Source organism: Sparus aurata, chromosome 1 (genome assembly GCF_900880675.1).
Source record: "Sparus aurata chromosome 1, fSpaAur1.1, whole genome shotgun sequence".
Lineage (NCBI taxonomy): Eukaryota > Metazoa > Chordata > Actinopteri > Spariformes > Sparidae > Sparus > Sparus aurata.
The window spans coordinates 10,892,940-10,909,207 of record NC_044187.1 but is presented as its reverse complement, the minus strand read 5'-3'; the positions used below and the strand labels follow the sequence as shown (position 1 = coordinate 10,909,207).

General features: G+C 38.7%; 1 protein-coding gene and 1 pseudogene across 1 annotated transcript; both read left to right on the top strand.

The window, feature by feature from the left end:
- The first annotated feature begins 1,077 nt into the window (after positions 1 to 1,077).
- On the top strand, positions 1,078 to 7,001 carry LOC115579252 (cytochrome P450 3A40-like). The gene is made up of 13 exons (XM_030412790.1): positions 1,078 to 1,205; positions 1,306 to 1,399; positions 2,644 to 2,696; positions 3,010 to 3,109; positions 3,214 to 3,327; positions 3,646 to 3,734; positions 3,823 to 3,971; positions 4,098 to 4,225; positions 4,410 to 4,485; positions 4,578 to 4,738; positions 5,434 to 5,660; positions 5,801 to 5,963; positions 6,319 to 7,001. The coding sequence occupies exons 1-13, from the start codon at positions 1,135 to 1,137 to the stop codon at positions 6,406 to 6,408; spliced, it is 1,515 nt and encodes a 504-aa protein (XP_030268650.1). The 5' UTR covers positions 1,078 to 1,134; the 3' UTR covers positions 6,409 to 7,001.
- Positions 7,002 to 10,763: 3,762 nt separating this feature from the next.
- LOC115579259 (cytochrome P450 3A30-like) lies at positions 10,764 to 16,198 on the top strand (annotated as a pseudogene).
- The last annotated feature ends 70 nt before the right edge of the window (positions 16,199 to 16,268 follow it).

Here is a 16,268-nt window from a genome sequence, read left to right as displayed (position 1 = left end):
AAAATACCAAAATTTTTCGTTTCCTTTTTCAATCTGTTATAATTCGGTGTCGGAAACAAGTGATTACAGACTCTCCCTGTGTTACAGACTTTGACCCTACTATGGAGGACCGAAATGACAATATCAAAAATAAGAATAAAATTATATTAAAGACTCAATAGATAAATAAACTGGAAATAACACTAAAATGAAATGCAGGCATTCATTATTTCATAAAATGTGACATAAACCGCTAATTATGTTTCTGTATTCATTTACCTTTTTATAAATTCCCCTTTTTATTTACCATCTCAATGTAATTTTCCATTTATTATTTATGTTTTTTCCCTTCACATTTTCTCCCCATTTATGTCCTTAAACGCATGTATTTCTGTATTATCTTTTTACATGCCTTTATGCATTTCTGGCTGTTTTTCACAGTGTAACACATTTCTCACCTATTGGTTGACTGACATCAGAGTGCACAAATAATAGATGGATAAATAAATATATGTAAAACTTGATAAATTAAGTAAAAAAAAAGATAAATTAAGTCAACATTTATTTATTCATGTTTGATTCCTCGATACATTCTCTATTCACTTGCAGCAACACAGAAAGAGGGAAAGTACAGAGCCCACGCAAATTGGGGATGGGAAAAAAAATGGATCATGTCTGGACATGTCTGTGAATGATCACAGAAAGAGAATAAATGTGTCTATATAAAACCATTTGACATCCATTCAACTTAGTTCATAGCTCTACATACATTTAGGAAAAAATGGTTTCATGTTTGTTGTGTTTGTATTTTGTTCAGTTGTACTAGAAAACAGTATGATCTATAAATTGATAAATATGATCTATTACTGAAAGATCTCTCATGAACTTTGTGTGTGTTTTTATCATAATACAAGCAATATAATAATCTAGGTTAAAAAAAAATGCGGATGACAGGGTGCGTAAAACATGATGATCATGAATGCTGCTTGGTCAATGATTCACCTTACGTGCCCCGGCTGCCAGCGGTTCAACTCTCACACACTTGCCCTGATCACGCAATAGGTCTGTGTAGCAGGAAATAAAAGACGCTGGCTGTGATTTGAGGCATTAGTAGAACTTGAGCTGCCCTTGATAGAGGAGAGAAAACCTGCAAAGATGGGCTACCTCCTGTATTTCTCTGCTGAGACGTGGACCCTCCTGGTTACTCTCATCACACTCTTATTTGTGTAAGTATTTGTATTGCTTTGTATATGTGTTTGCCACTGTGAATGATAAAAAGAAAAAGAGAAAACTTTTCTAACTGTGGTTTTTGTTTGTTTTGCACAGGTACGCCTACTGGCCATATGGAACATTTAAGAAAATGGGAATCCCTGGTCCCAAACCAGTCCCTTTTTTCGGCACTATGCTGGCATATAGAAAGGTTGGTAAACATAACTTTTCAGATTCAATGTTTAATATTTATACCGGCATGTACAGGCTTAACAAGGTAAATAGTGGTGCAATGGAACACTTGATAAAGACGAAACATTAAATATTTATAGTAAATATCTATAAAATTCTGTCCAAGTTATATTACTGTTTCCTTCATTTGTTAAAAGCTTTGAATCAATCTTTCTCAGTAGTAAAGATAATATTAAGTGGAAATCTTTTCTTTCTGTCTTTTGAAAGTCTATTTTTATTGAGCTTTCAAAAAGGTAAGAAGTATAACACGAAGATTTAAACAGTGGAACTATCGTCTTTTCTGTTCGATGTAAGCTATGCTTGTTGACAAAATAGAATGCCCCATGTAGTGCATGATTGAGAAAAATCTCCCAATGGGGTTTGGACTTTGTACATACCTTTTATTATTGGAAATGCATCTTACAGCCTTTAGGCACCATTTCAACTGTCTCCGCCTTAAGCTTAAGTAAATTATAAGTGGAGGCTGAAATTACTTCTGTTTACTCAAGTTAATCCAGTAACATTGCTGTGGACTGATGAATGTTCTCAGTCATGCAGGTCATGGTATCGTAAGCAACTGGACTCATTTCAGTTTGTTGAAGACGTTTCACCTCTCATCCAAGAGGCTATAGAGGCAAGACTGAAGAGGTGTTCTGAATGAGAGGTGAAACGTCTTAAAGAAACTAAAACAAAGTCCAGTTGCCTACGATACAGCGCTTAGAATTGTTAAGGACTGAATTTCCCAGGATTAAACTTGAAAAGGGGAAATTTATAACCTTTTTTGTGCCTTTTTTCCTTCTATCTCAGTTGTGGTACTACATTTTGACCCTAAAAGTTCCCATTTTACAAATAATAGCTGATAAAGTTTATAATACTTTTGAGCAAATATCTTGATTTTTGAAATTGACAATATTGTTGGGAGGACTTTTGGTAGTTTCATAGAATATTAAGACAATAAGATTTTTGATAAATGATCTTCAGTTATATGGAAACAATGATGAAGTAGGTAAAGTGAAGTATAAGAATAAGCAGAACAGTTGAACTGTCTAATCTAAGATGATACATAGTCTAATATCACAATCAAGGTATAATATTGATGAAATTGACCAGCTCTAGTGGGATTGTTTATAATTTACACATTTAAAAATTCAACTCACTTAAATATTCAAGTTAATTGAATGGGTGTTCAATTCATAATCTGTATTTCACTATTCTTGTACCCAGGGATTCACTACCTTTGATGAAACTTGTGCCAAGAAATATGGGCCAACCTGGGGGTAAGCGGTGAAGGCCTGAGCTCATCAGGTTATCGATACATTATTGTGTGTGGTGTGTGTGTGTGTGTGTCTGTGTGTGTGTGTGTGTGTGTGTGTGTGTGTGTGTGGGTGTGTGTGTGTGTGTGTGTGTGTGTGTGTGTGTGTGTGTGTGTATGTGGGTGTGTCTGTGTGGGTAATGTCTATCTGATTGTTGTCCTTAGCGCTGCTTGTCACCAGCTTCACAAGGCTAGTATCTGTTTCACTGCACTAATATCTCACCTGGTGTTTTATTATTTTTCTAAACATATTCTTTTTTTATTGTTTTCAAATTTAGCATTTTTGATGGCCGTCAGCCAGTGCTGTGTATCACCGATCCTGCCATGATAAAAACTGTCCTGATAAAGGAGTGTTATTCTCTTTTCACCAATCGCAGAGTATGCACATTCACTTCTTATATTACATCAATCACTTAATATGGTTGCTGCATTTTAGTTGAGGTCTTGTCGTCATCAGCAGGTTTTTTCTTATTCTATTACAGAACTTCCGTCTGAACGGTCCACTGTACGATGCTGTGTCCATCGCTGAGGACGACCAGTGGAGGAGGATCCGCAGTGTCCTCTCTCCCTCCTTCACCTCAGGAAGACTGAAGGAGGTAAGCGCTCCTCTGCTCCGGACCTCCTCTACCCTTTAAAACATGTTGAAACTAAAATTATTGAGGAAGGTCTGTGTTGTGACTTGACTAGATTCTCTCTTGAGCGGTGCTTCCTCAGGAAAAGTCAGGAGAAGAAATATAATTATGTGTTACAGAAATGTTTCTTTTCTTTCTGTGTCCTTTTTTATCATATTGTGACCTTCCTACATCTCCTGGGTAGGGAACCACTAATCTAGAAGGAGAACAGAAACAGCAGCAGTCTGTTACAGTTTAGTTTAACAGTGTTTCTCTGTCCGTCTGTCGCTGCCTGCGTCTCAGATGTTTGGGATAATGAAGCGCCACGCTGCTAACCTGCTCACCAGCATGAAAAAGAAGGTGGACAAGGACGAGCCCTTAGAGCTGAAGGAGTAAGAAAACTGAACACAATTCATCCATTTAGAGATAACTCCTTTTAAACATGACAGGACATCTCTGACATGTTTGTGTGCTCTGTAGGTTCTTTGGTCCCTACAGTATGGATATTGTAACCAGCACATCCTTCAGTGTGGACATTGACTCACTTAACAACCCCTCAGACCCATTTGTGGCTAACATCAAGAAAATGCTGAAGTTTGACCTTTTCAACCCTCTCCTCCTCATTATTTGTACGTAATTATTTCTATTTAATGCAGCTATCTGTACATTATCCATAATAGATAGCTGTGAATGTTTACAGTTGATACAGTCGGTGTATTTCCTTGATAAATGTGTTGCGTTCTGCTTTGTTCCAGCTTTCTTCCCATTCATGGGTCCTGTTTTTGAAAAGATGGAGTTTTCTTTCTTCCCTAAGTCTGTTACAGACTTCTTTTACAGTGCAATGCAGAAGATCAAGTCCAACCGAGTGACCAGCAAACAAAAGGTATTTCTGTCTGTGCGTGTGTTTGTGTGTGTGTGTGTGTGTGTGTGTGTGTGTGTGTGTGTGTGTGTATATATATATATATATATTTATATATATATATATATATATATATATATATATATATATATATATATATATATATATATATATATATATACATACACATACATATGTCTACTTATAGAGTCGAGTGGATTTCCTTCAGTTGATGATTGACTCCCAGAACAACAAGGACCCCAGTGGAGTAGAGCAGGATAAAGGTAACACACATAAACACTCACATATAGTGTTAGAGTTTCTATTTACACAACTTAAAGCTATTCTAAATCATATCTGTTTGCTATCCCCCCAGGTTTAAGTGATCACGAGATCCTCTCTCAAGCAATGATATTTCTGTTTGCTGGCTATGAAACGACCAGCAGCTCTCTCAGTTTTGCGGCTTACAATCTGGCCTTAAACCCTCACATCATGAAGCGGCTGCAGGACGAAATCGACGCCACCTTCCCTGGGAAGGTATGCTAAGAGGGTAGTAAGCATAGTTTTGGGAAGTAGGGATTCAGGATTCATATTCATATGAACATAATATAAGAACACAATAACATAAGAAACTGTAAAAACAGATGTCAGACCTTCTTTGTTTAACATTTTCTTTTCACAAATCATACAAAATTCTACAATACATCCTCAGATGCAATCATGACAGTCAAGTTGACATAAATGTTATGCATTAAATCCATTGTTTTTGATTTATATGTCCAAACGAAATATATTTGTGCAACATTTCAAGTCCGAATATTTCATTTGAAGATGCTTTCATTGGACTTTGGCCACTAGGAGGCAGAGAAACTCCACATCAAATGGTATCAAGTGTATTTCCCAAAACTTCTTTTGATATATATTGGATTTTGGACAAATGGTCTGCATCTCAAAATCCCACTTTAGAATTTACAAGATATTTACATTTTCCTGAAATGTTTAAAGATTAAGAGCTATGGTGCAATGTGTTACACCAATGAGATTGTTGGGTATTAAAATTGTAAAGGCTATATCAGTAAAAGTGCGCTCTTCTCTTGTTACCTCCACCTGCATCCTTTTAGCGCTAGTTATAGTTGTTAACTTTATCTTGTATGACAGAATGGTGGTCTTCTGCTGAATCACATGTGCAAGACTTCACAGTGATCATGAATGTGTCTGTTTATATTGGCTAGGCTCCAGTTGAGTACCAGGCTCTGATGCAGATGGAATATCTAGACTGCGTCATCAACGAGTCTCTACGTTTGTACCCCATCGCTCCACGTCTGGAGCGTGTGGCCAAGGCAACTGTGGAGATTAATGGGCTTGTGATTCCAAAGGGTATGATTGTCATGGTACCCACATGGCCCCTGCACCGACACCCAGATCTGTGGCCCGATCCAGAGGCGTTCAAACCTGAGAGGTATAGAAAAGAGTTAAGTTTATCAAAACAGCAGCTGTGAAGGCCTGAGCTCATCAGGTTATCAATACATTATTTTGTGTGTGTGTGTGTGTGTGTGTCTGTGTGTGTGTGTGTGTGTGTGTGTGTGTGTGCACCTGCAGGTTCAGCAAGGAGAACAAGGAGACTTTTGATCCATACACATACATGCCTTTCGGGGCAGGGCCAAGGAACTGCATCGGGATGCGATTTGCTCTGGTGATGATGAAACTTGCGTTGGTAGAGATCCTCCAGAAGTACAGCTTCGCCCGGTGTAAGGAGACTGAGGTGAGACCACAGATGTTAATCTTTACACTGCCTGTTGATTGTTTTTTTTATGATGTCCAAATGTTATTTATTGCCAGTTTGATAGTGATGCCAAGGATTATATAATGCCAAAGGTAGCCGGTCAATGGCTTTATAAAGATCTATTAGATCAAAATCCTCTATCTCAGTTGGATTAGGACAAAAGTGATACTAAGGCACTTGATAAATACCACATTCAATAAGCTCAGTGCTCTTTGCATGAGGTTTATAACCTCTGTGACACTGCCAGTTGTTTGCAGATTTGAGAAAAACAAAGCAGACTTTAATGAATTGTTGACTTTGCTCACACTTCTTTTCCTCTTCAATGTCCTGCCAGGTGCCCCTTGAGATGGACATCCAGGGCCTGTTGGCGCCAAAGCGACCAATCAAACTGAAGCTGGTGCCACGTACTGAACCCTCGTGCTAAAACAGGATAAAGGATGATCAGTTTAACTGATGTTGTAGAGCTCTTGTGAATAAACACAATGTATGTTTGTCATTATGCTGCACATGGTAGTAATAGGTTTTGTGTTACTACTTCTCTTTTTTGTTCCCGTGAAGCTTTTTAATCAATACTCATGCTACACTGCGAGGCAGTCTGACCATTTGCAAAGCGTGTGGTAACAATAAAGGACCGTTTGGATTTTTCTCATCCGCAGTCATTCTTATTTGTGAACTGATTGTTAAAGCTACATGAAGAAGCGCCAGTTGATTACAGCAGCATGACTGAGACACAAAGTCACAAAAAACCATTGCAACATACATTTTAATGCCACACAACAGCTCCTACCACTATCATCTTAAAACTTTACTGTTAAATTATCATTTCTCAGTTAATCAAAGATTTAACAAAGGAAGTCCTGATATTTGTGCCATGGGCTTTCATTATGTTTTGCAGGTGTTCATGTTTTTCTTTTTCCGGTTGAAAATATGGCACTGAAATAAAAACGTCCGTCCAAGGTTTCCTTGTAGAACATTGCGTTGCAAAGAGATAATCAATAAAGGAGTCAATCAATGGTCTTCACTTCATTAGTTCTTTTATGGTTGTGTCTGTGTAGTGTGAATTCCAGTCATGTTCTTCAGTCCTCCAGAAATCAACATGATTCATTGTAATATGATATGAATTAAAACAGACAGTGAAAGATATAAGATAGAGATGAAAACCTTAATGTGGTAAACTTGGGGCAGCATTGTCAGTTTCTAAAATTACAAATCTACAGGACAGTTCAGCCTTACGAGACGCATCTCTCTAAGTCCTCCCTAGTTGCACTCAACTGAACGTCTCACCAGCTTTAGTTTGATTGGGTTTCAGGTCCAACACTGCCTTGGGGATCCATTGTCAAAGGAATCTAGGGAATGAACAAAATCACTAAATCAGAAACTCTCTCCTGATATAAATTATGTAAAAGCAATCATGTAGAATTTGAGTATGTTATTTAAATATGTTCACCTCTGTCTCCTCGCAGACTGAGAAGCTGTAGTTCTGTAAAACTTCCACCAAGGCCAGTTAAACCATCACCAGAGAAATACGCATCCCTGTGCAGTTCCTTATATATAGGATCTTGACATGCCTTATAATCAAAAAAGTCATAGAAATGTCACTTGTGTCACAGACGTCACTTTAGCTCACAGACATCATCTGCGAATATGAAAGGTAATAGGGAACATCTGAACAGCATGTACGATGTATGTACGAGCCAACAAAAAACACATTCTAATTTTCTATTTGTTTCTTGTTCTCAACATGATCATTCAGCAATTTTGAAAAGGGAAAAAGGGTGACAGTTCCCAATTTAATAACCAGGATTTGCCAGTATTTGACTTCCCATCTAAAAAACACATTCTCACAAGTTCCTTTTGAAGGCGACATAGTTTGCTCTAATCGATGTACAAAGGATCACATTACAATATGTCTTTTGCACCCTTTGTTTGTTATGTGTGCCAGTTCTCACCTGCCAGTTGGTAAAGTAGGTGAGGCAATCCTTCACCAGGATGGTTTTCAAAATGTTTGGTTCCATCACAGCTAGCACGGGCTTCGTTAACTCATATCCTCTGGACATTTACACACATATTAACATTTCGCCCGTTTGGTGTAAAACTCATATATGTTGTATTTGCTGCTAATGCTATTGATGGCACAAGCAACCATAAGAGGTTCAGGGGTCAAAACCTGCCAAACAATCTGGCAAAGCTTAAAATCATGTGGCTTGGTGTTAAATACAAGTAACATAAGTTATGACTATAACTATGGATCTATGAGACCGAACAATGACCTTCACTACGGTCTTCACCTTGAATGATACCACCATCTCTCTATCCTCGAGACCATGTAACAACAAAGTGATGTGGCTCACCTAAAGGAGGCTTGACTTGCCGCCTGTAAAAGCATCCAGGTAAGCACGTCTCTTCCTCTTGCCCGGAACACCTCAGCCCGTTCTGAGCGACAAGAGATGGTGACGGTCATTGTTCGGTCTCATAGATCCATAGTTATAGTTATAACTTACAATCTAATTCGACCTCACTTCAACCTTGGATGACTAGTACCATCAGTGTCGTGAGGAACAGAAGACTCCAGCCCTCCTCGTCCTGCACCCGAGAGCACAGTGGAGCCCAGTGGAGAGGGCGACGCCACACTGACCCTGTAAAATCTGGAAAAAGGCACAGGGGACACTCCAGGAAGCTGCTGCATAGATGTCAAGCCGGCGCTGAATTCATGGATTACAATAGATCAATAATTATACCTAAAATATTAACTTTAATCTATGTTTAATTTATGTGTTTTGATTACATATGCAAACTACAAAAGTTCAAATAGAAGTGTCACATTTATCATGAAGTTTTTATATCATGTTTATTGAATGTGAATGACTTAAATGACTTAGTCGATTAAAGTTAATTAATGCAGACTTGTTCGTAAACCTTACATGTTTATTCAAATTTTACATAAGGTTAAGGGGAACTTCAACGTAAACACAATGTGTAATGTAATTCTTGTGTAGCAGAATTAGATGAAACATTTCTATTGAATTGGAATACTCAAAGTAAATGTTTTGGGCATAGGCATTTCTTGAGTGTAGGGTTATTTATTACAGTGTATTTACACTGTGTCACATGAGAGCATTTACTCACCCCCACACTCTGCCATACTTTTTTGCACACTCCTTGTAATCTAAGTATAAATCTTGTAACAGAGAAAACTTTTTCAAAGTACATCATTGTATCTTTACCATCACAGTTCATTTTCTAACTCATATGACAGAAATCATGAAATTATGGTCAAGAATTACGTACAGTGTTGTGCCTGCCAACTGTTTCCCAGTACATGATCAGCTTGGGACCCGAACCGCCCCCGGGAGCGCAAATTCATTCCCTAATTTAAGGACGTGCATCTGTGGAGGGAAAATTCCAATGTGCGTCGAATGCAAAATCGGAATTTTACAAGCGCCAGTGTACAAAGTCAACTGCGCTTAGTGCAAGATAGAGCCCCATGTCCGAAACATGCGTTTACACATCCCCCGTTGTATAAACTTTGGCCAACATATGGAGGACAGAAACTGACAATATCAAAAATGAAATAACATAAATGACTCAATAGCTGAATGAACCAGAAATAACATTAAAATTAAATGCAGGCATTCATTAATTCATAAAATGTGACATACACTGCTAATTATGTTTCTGTATTAATTTACCTTTTGTATAAATCCACTTCTTATTTACTGTCCCAATGTAATTTTCCATTTATTAAAAAAAAATGTTTCCTTCACATTTTCTCCCCATTTATGTCCTTGAACGTATGTATTTCTGTATTTTCTTTTTACATGTCTTTATGCATTTCTGGCTGTCATTCACAGTGTTACATAGGGTTAGAGTTCTCAACGGGCCTGAAAATTACAACCCGACCCGACCCGGCCAGCGGGTTTTTAAGCCTGAACCCGACGCAGCCCGACACACCAGCATGAATTGTCTGCCCGACCCCAGCCCGAACCCGACCCCCCGCGCATCTGCATTGTTTTCCTCATACACACAGCAGCGTCAGGTCTGCGTCTGCCCCTCCCCATGAAGCAGCATCCAGACTTACTCTTCACCACATGTGAACAGCGATGATTCACAACAAACAATATATAATTTACAACCTGCAAGAAATGTGTTTTATAAAAAAGGAAGCCTGAGGCCCAATCCGACCCGGCTCATTTGCGTATTTTTACGGCCCGAACCCGGCCCGAACCTGCGGGTCCGGTCGGGTTTGTCGGGCCGGGCTGACCCATTGAGAACTCTACATAGGGTAAATTTTTTGCCTATTGGTTGATTGACATCAGAGTGCACAAATGATTGATAGATAAATAAATACACATAAAACTTGATAAATAAAGTAAAATCTTTTACAGGAAATTAAAAAGATAGGAGAATTAATATGGAAGAAAATAAACACGGGCACAAATATGAAACATATTTTTGATGCTTTTGATGGCAAATACATTTATTATATTGTTTTATTTATTTATTCATTTTGATCTCGGTCCTCCATACTTTTCTTCTTCACCTGCAGCAACACAGAAAGAGGGAAAGTACGGAGCGCACGTGAACTTAAGTGGGAAAAAACACTAAAATACGGTCTCTGCAACCCACAGCCAGGTTTGGATTATGTCTTGACATGTCTGTGAGTGATCACAGAATGAGTATCATGAATGCTGCTTGGTCAATGATTCACCTTACGTGCCCCGGCTGCCACCAATTCAACTCTCACACACTTGCCCTGATCATGCAATAGGTCTGTGTAGCAGGAAATAAAAGTCACTGGTTGTGATTTGAGGCATTAGTGGAACTTGAGCTGCCCTTGATAGAGGAGAGAAAACCTGCAAAGATGGGCTACCTCCTGTATTTCTCTGCTGAGACGTGGACCCTCCTGGTTGCTCTAATTACACTGTTTTTTGTGTAAGTGTTTGAGAATATGTGTCCCTGGTGTTTGTATTGCATTGTTTATGTGTTTTCCAGTGTCTGTGATAAAAAAAAAAATCTCTTCTAACTGTGTTTTTTGTTTGTTTTGCTCAGGTACGCCTACTGGCCATATGGAACATTTAAAAAAATGGGAATCCCTGGTCCCAAACCAGTCCCTTTTTTCGGCACTATGCTGGCATATAGAAAGGTTGGTAAACAGAACTTTTCAGATTCAATGTGTCATATTTATACAGACATGTACAGGCTTAGCGAGATAAATAGTGGTGCAATGGAGCACTTGATAAAGACAAAACATTAAATATTTTTTACTCGATATCTTTAAATTTTCACTCAAAGTTATATTACTGTTTCATCATTTGTGTAAGACTTTGAATCAAACTTTCTCGGTAGTAAAGATAATATTAAGTGGAAGTATTTTCTTTCTTTCTTTTGAAAGTCTATTCTTATTGCGCTTTCAAAAAATTAAGTAGTATAACACGAAGATTTAAACAGTGAAACTCTCGTCTTTTCTGTTCGATGTAAGCTATGCTTGTTGACAAAATAGAATGAGAATCAGAAATCCTTTAAGGTCCCGCAGACAGGGAAAGATTATTACAAGAACAGAGCATGCCCCCTGTAGTGTATTTATGAGAACAATCTCCCAGTGGGGTTTGGACAGTGTACACAACCTTTTATTATTGGAGATGCATCTTACAGTCTTTGGGCACCATTTCAACCGTCTCCACCTTTAGCTTTAGTAAATTGTAAATGGAGGCCGTTGTGAGAAATGACTTCTGTTTACTCCAGTTAATACAGTAACATTGCTGAGGACTGATGAAGGTTCTCAGTCATCCAAGTAATGGTACTTCTAAATGCTGTATTGTAGGCAACTGGACTTGTTTCAGTTTCTTGAAGACGTTTCACCTCTCATCCAAGAGGCTGTAGAGGCAAAACTGAAGAGGCATTCTGAATGAGAGGTGAAACGTCTTAAAGAAACTAAAACAAAGTCCAGTTGCCTACGATACAGCACTTAGAATTGTTAAGGACTGAATTTTTCCAGGATTAAACTTGAAAAGGGGAAATTTACAACCTTTTTTGAGTCTTTTTTCCTTCTATCTCAGTTGTGGTACTACATTTTGACCCTAAAAGTTACCATTTTACAAATAATAGCTAATAAAGGTAATAATACTTTTGACCAAATATCTTGATTTTTGAAATTGATGATATTGTTGGGAGGACTTTTGGTACTTTCATAGAATATCAACACAATGAGATTTTTGATAAATGATAATCAGTTATGTGAAAACAATGATTACGTAGGTAAAGTGAAGTATAAGAATAAGCAGAACAGTAGAACTGTCTAATCTAAGACGATACATAGTCTAATATCACGATAAAGGTGTAATATTGATGAAATTGTCTAACCCTAAAGTGACTACTTATAATTTATACATTTAAATATTTCAGCTCATATTTAAGTAAATTGAAGAAGGGTGTTTAATTCATAATCTGTATTTTACTATTCTTTTACCCAGGGATTCACCACCTTTGATGAAGTATGCTTCAAGAAATATGGGCCAACGTGGGGGTAAGTCTACAAGATGTACAGTGTGTGTGTGTGTGTGTGTGTGTGTGTGTGTGTGTGTGTGTGTGTGTGTGTGTGTGTGTTTGTGCATGTTTGTGTGTGTGTGTGTGTGTGTGTGTGTGTGTGTGTGTGTCTGTTGGCATAAAGTGTCTCTATTTCAGCCACCAGCTTCACAAGGCTTGCTTTCTGTTTCACTGCACTAATATCTCACCTGGTGTTTTATTATTTTTCTAAACATATTCTTTTCTATTGTTTTCACATTTAGCATTTTTGATGGCCGTCAGCCGGTGCTGTGTATCACCGATCCTGCCATGATAAAAACTGTCCTGATAAAGGAGTGTTACTCTCTCTTCACCAATCGCAGAGTATGCACATTCACTTCTTATGTTACATCAATCACTTATTATGGTTGCTGCATTTTAGTTGAGGTCTTGTCGTCATCAGCAGGTCTTTTCTTATTCTATTACAGAACTTCCGTCTGAATGGTCCACTGTACGATGCTGTGACCATCGCTGAGGACGACCAGTGGAGGAGGATCCGCAGTGTCCTCTCTCCCTCCTTCACCTCAGGAAGACTGAAGGAAGTAAGCACTCCTCTGCTCTGGACCTCCTCTGCCCTTTAAAACATGTTGAAAATAATATTTTTGAGGAAGGTCTGTGTTGTGACTTGACTCGATTCTCTCTTGAGCGGTGCTTCCTCAGGAAAAAGTCAGGAGAAAAAATATATAAAAATGTGTTACAGAAATGTTTCTTTTCTTTCTTTGTCCTTATTATCATCTTGTGACCATCATACCTCTCCCGGAACCACTAATCCACAAGTAGAACAGAAACAGCAGCAGTCTGTTACAGTTTGGTTTAACAATGTTTCTCTGTCCGTCTGTCGCTGCCTACGTCTCAGATGTTTGGGATAATGAAGCGCCACTCTGCTAACCTGCTCACCAGCATGAAAAAGAAGGTGGACAAGGACGAGCCCTTAGAGCTGAAGGAGTAAGAAAACTGAACTCCAACTCAGTTCATTCATTTAGAGATAACTCCTTGTAAGCATGACAGGACATCTCTGACATGTTTGTGTGCTCTGTAGGTTCTTTGGTCCCTACAGTATGGATATTGTAACCAGCACATCCTTCAGTGTGGACATTGACTCACTTAACAACCCCTCAGACCCATTTGTGGCTAACATCAAGAAAATGCTGAAGTTTGACCTTTTCAACCCTCTCCTCCTCATTATTTGTACGTAATTCATTTTATTTCTGTTAAATGCAGCTATCTGTGCTTTTGTCCTTCACCTGGCAGCTTAATCAACAATATCCATAATAGATAACTGTACTGTGAATGTTTACAGTTGATACAATCGGTGTATTACATTGATAAATGTGTTGCTTTCTGCTTTGTTCCAGCTTTCTTCCCATTCATGGCTCCTGTTTTTGAAATGATGGAGTTTTCTTTTATCCCCAAGTCTGTCACAGACTTCTTTTACACTGCACTGCAGAAGATCAAGTCCAACCGAGAGACCAGCAAACAAAAGGTAATTCTGTCTGTGCGTGTGTATGTGCATCAGCACAATCAGAAATATAATCAAAGCTTTTCATATATACACATACATATGTCTACTTATAGAGTCGAGTGGATTTCCTTCAGTTGATGATTGACTCCCAGAACAACAAGGACCCCAGTGGAGTAGAGCAGGATAAAGGTGACACACATAAACACACACATATAGTGTTAGAGTTTCTATTCACACAACTTAAAGCTATTCTAAATCACATCTGTTTGCTATCCCCCCAGGTTTAAGTGATCATGAGATCCTCTCTCAAGCAATGATGTTTCTGTTTGCTGGCTATGAAACAAGCAGCAGCTCTCTCAGTTTTGCGGCTTACAATCTGGCCTTAAACCCTCACATCATGAAACGGCTGCAGGAGGAGATCGACGCCACCTTCCCTGGGAAGGTACACTGAGAGTGTAGTGAGCATAGTTTGAGGAAGAAGGGATTCAGGATTCATATTCATATTCTGTTTTCTTTTCACAAATCATACACAATTCCACAGTACATCCTCAGATGCAATCATGACAGTCATGTTGACATAAATGTTGCGCAGTAAGTTCATGATGTCCCATTGTTTTTTATCTATACATTCAACAGAAATATATTTGAGTAACATTTTAAGCCTGAATATTTCATTGGAAGCTGCTCATTGGTTTTTGGCCACGAGGGTGCAGAGAAACTCCACATTAAGTTGACAAAACCATATTATCAACTTATAAAGTTGAAATGGTTTAACATGCTTATTGGTACATCCAGCAGGCAACAATAGCAGTCATCAGGAGTCTTGTTCTGGACAGTCCTGGCAGTGGTATTGAGTGTATTTCCCAAAACTTCTTTTGATATAAAAAAAAAAATCTGATTTCGGATTTTGGACAAATGGTCTGCATCTCAAAATCCTACTTTAGAAACGTCTGAAATGTGTTTGACTAGGCTCCAGTAGAGTACCAGGCTCTGATGCAGATGGAGTATCTAGACTGCGTCATCAACGAGTCTCTACGTTTGTACCCCATCCTTCCACGCCTGGACCGTGTGGCCAAGGCGACTGTGGAGATTAATGGGCTTGTGATTCCAAAGGGTATGGTTGTCATGGTACCCACATGGCCCCTGCACCGACACCCAGATCTGTGGCCCGAGCCGGAGGCGTTCAAACCCGAGAGGTATAGAAAAGAGTAAAGTTTACCAAAATAACAGCTGTGAAGGCCTGAGCTCATCAGGTTATCAATACATTATTGTGTGTGTGTGTGTGTGTGTGTGTGTGTGTGTGTGTGTGTGTGTGTGTGTGTGTATGTGTGTGTGTGTGTGCACATTCAGGTTCAGCAAGCAGAACAAGGATAAAATTGATCCATACACATACATGCCTTTCGGGGCTAGGGCCAAGGAACTGCATAGGGATGCGATTTGCTCTGGTGATGATGAAACTTGCGTTGGTGGAGATCCTCCAGAAGTACAGCTTCACCCGGTGTAAGGAGACTGAGGTGAGGCCACAGATGTTTATCTTTACACTGCCTGTTGATTATTTTTTTATGATGTTCAAATGTTATTCATTGCCAGTTTGATAGTGATGCCTAGGATTATATAATGCCAAAGGTAGCCAGTCAATGGTTTTATAAATATCTATTTGTTCAAAGATCAAAATCCACTATCTCAGTCGTATCAGGACAAACATGATAAATACCACATTCAGTGAGCTCAATGCTCTTTGCATGAGGTTTATAACCTCTGTCACACTGCCAGTTGTTTGCAGATTTGAAAAAACAAAGCAGACTTTAATGAATTGTTGACTTTGCTCACACTTCTTTTCCTCTTCACTTTCCTGCCAGGTGCCCCTTGAGATGGATTTCCAGGGCGTGCTGATGCCAAAGCGACCAATCAAACTTAAGATGGTGCCACGTACTGAACCCTCATGCTAAAAAAACAACAGGATGAAGGATGATCATTTTAACTATGTTGTTGTTATATCTTGTGAATAAACACAATGTATGTTCGTCATCATTTTGTTAATGGTAGAAATAGGTTTTCTGTTCATCTGTGGAATTATTTCTCTTTTTTGTTCCTGTGAAGCTTTTTAATCAATATTCATGCTACACTGCGAGGCAGTCTGATCATTTGTCAGTCCTGTGGTAACAATAAAGGATATTTTGGATTTTTCTCATCCGCAGTCATTCTTATTTGTGAACTGATTAATGTTAAAACTACAGGCTACTTGAAGAAGTGACAATTGA

What these genes read in the sequence shown, in the direction of transcription:
- LOC115579252 (XM_030412790.1), top strand. Translation starts at nt 1,135, where the DNA reads ATGGGCTACCTCCTGTATTTCTCTGCTGAGACGTGGACCCTCCTGGTT. An exon ending in CTATGCTGGCATATAGAAAG is followed by an intron (nt 1,400 to 2,643) that starts GTTGGTAAACAT and finishes TCTTGTACCCAG; the next exon opens with GGATTCACTACCTTTGATGA. An exon ending in AAATATGGGCCAACCTGGGG is followed by an intron (nt 2,697 to 3,009) that starts GTAAGCGGTGAA and finishes TTTCAAATTTAG; the next exon opens with CATTTTTGATGGCCGTCAGC.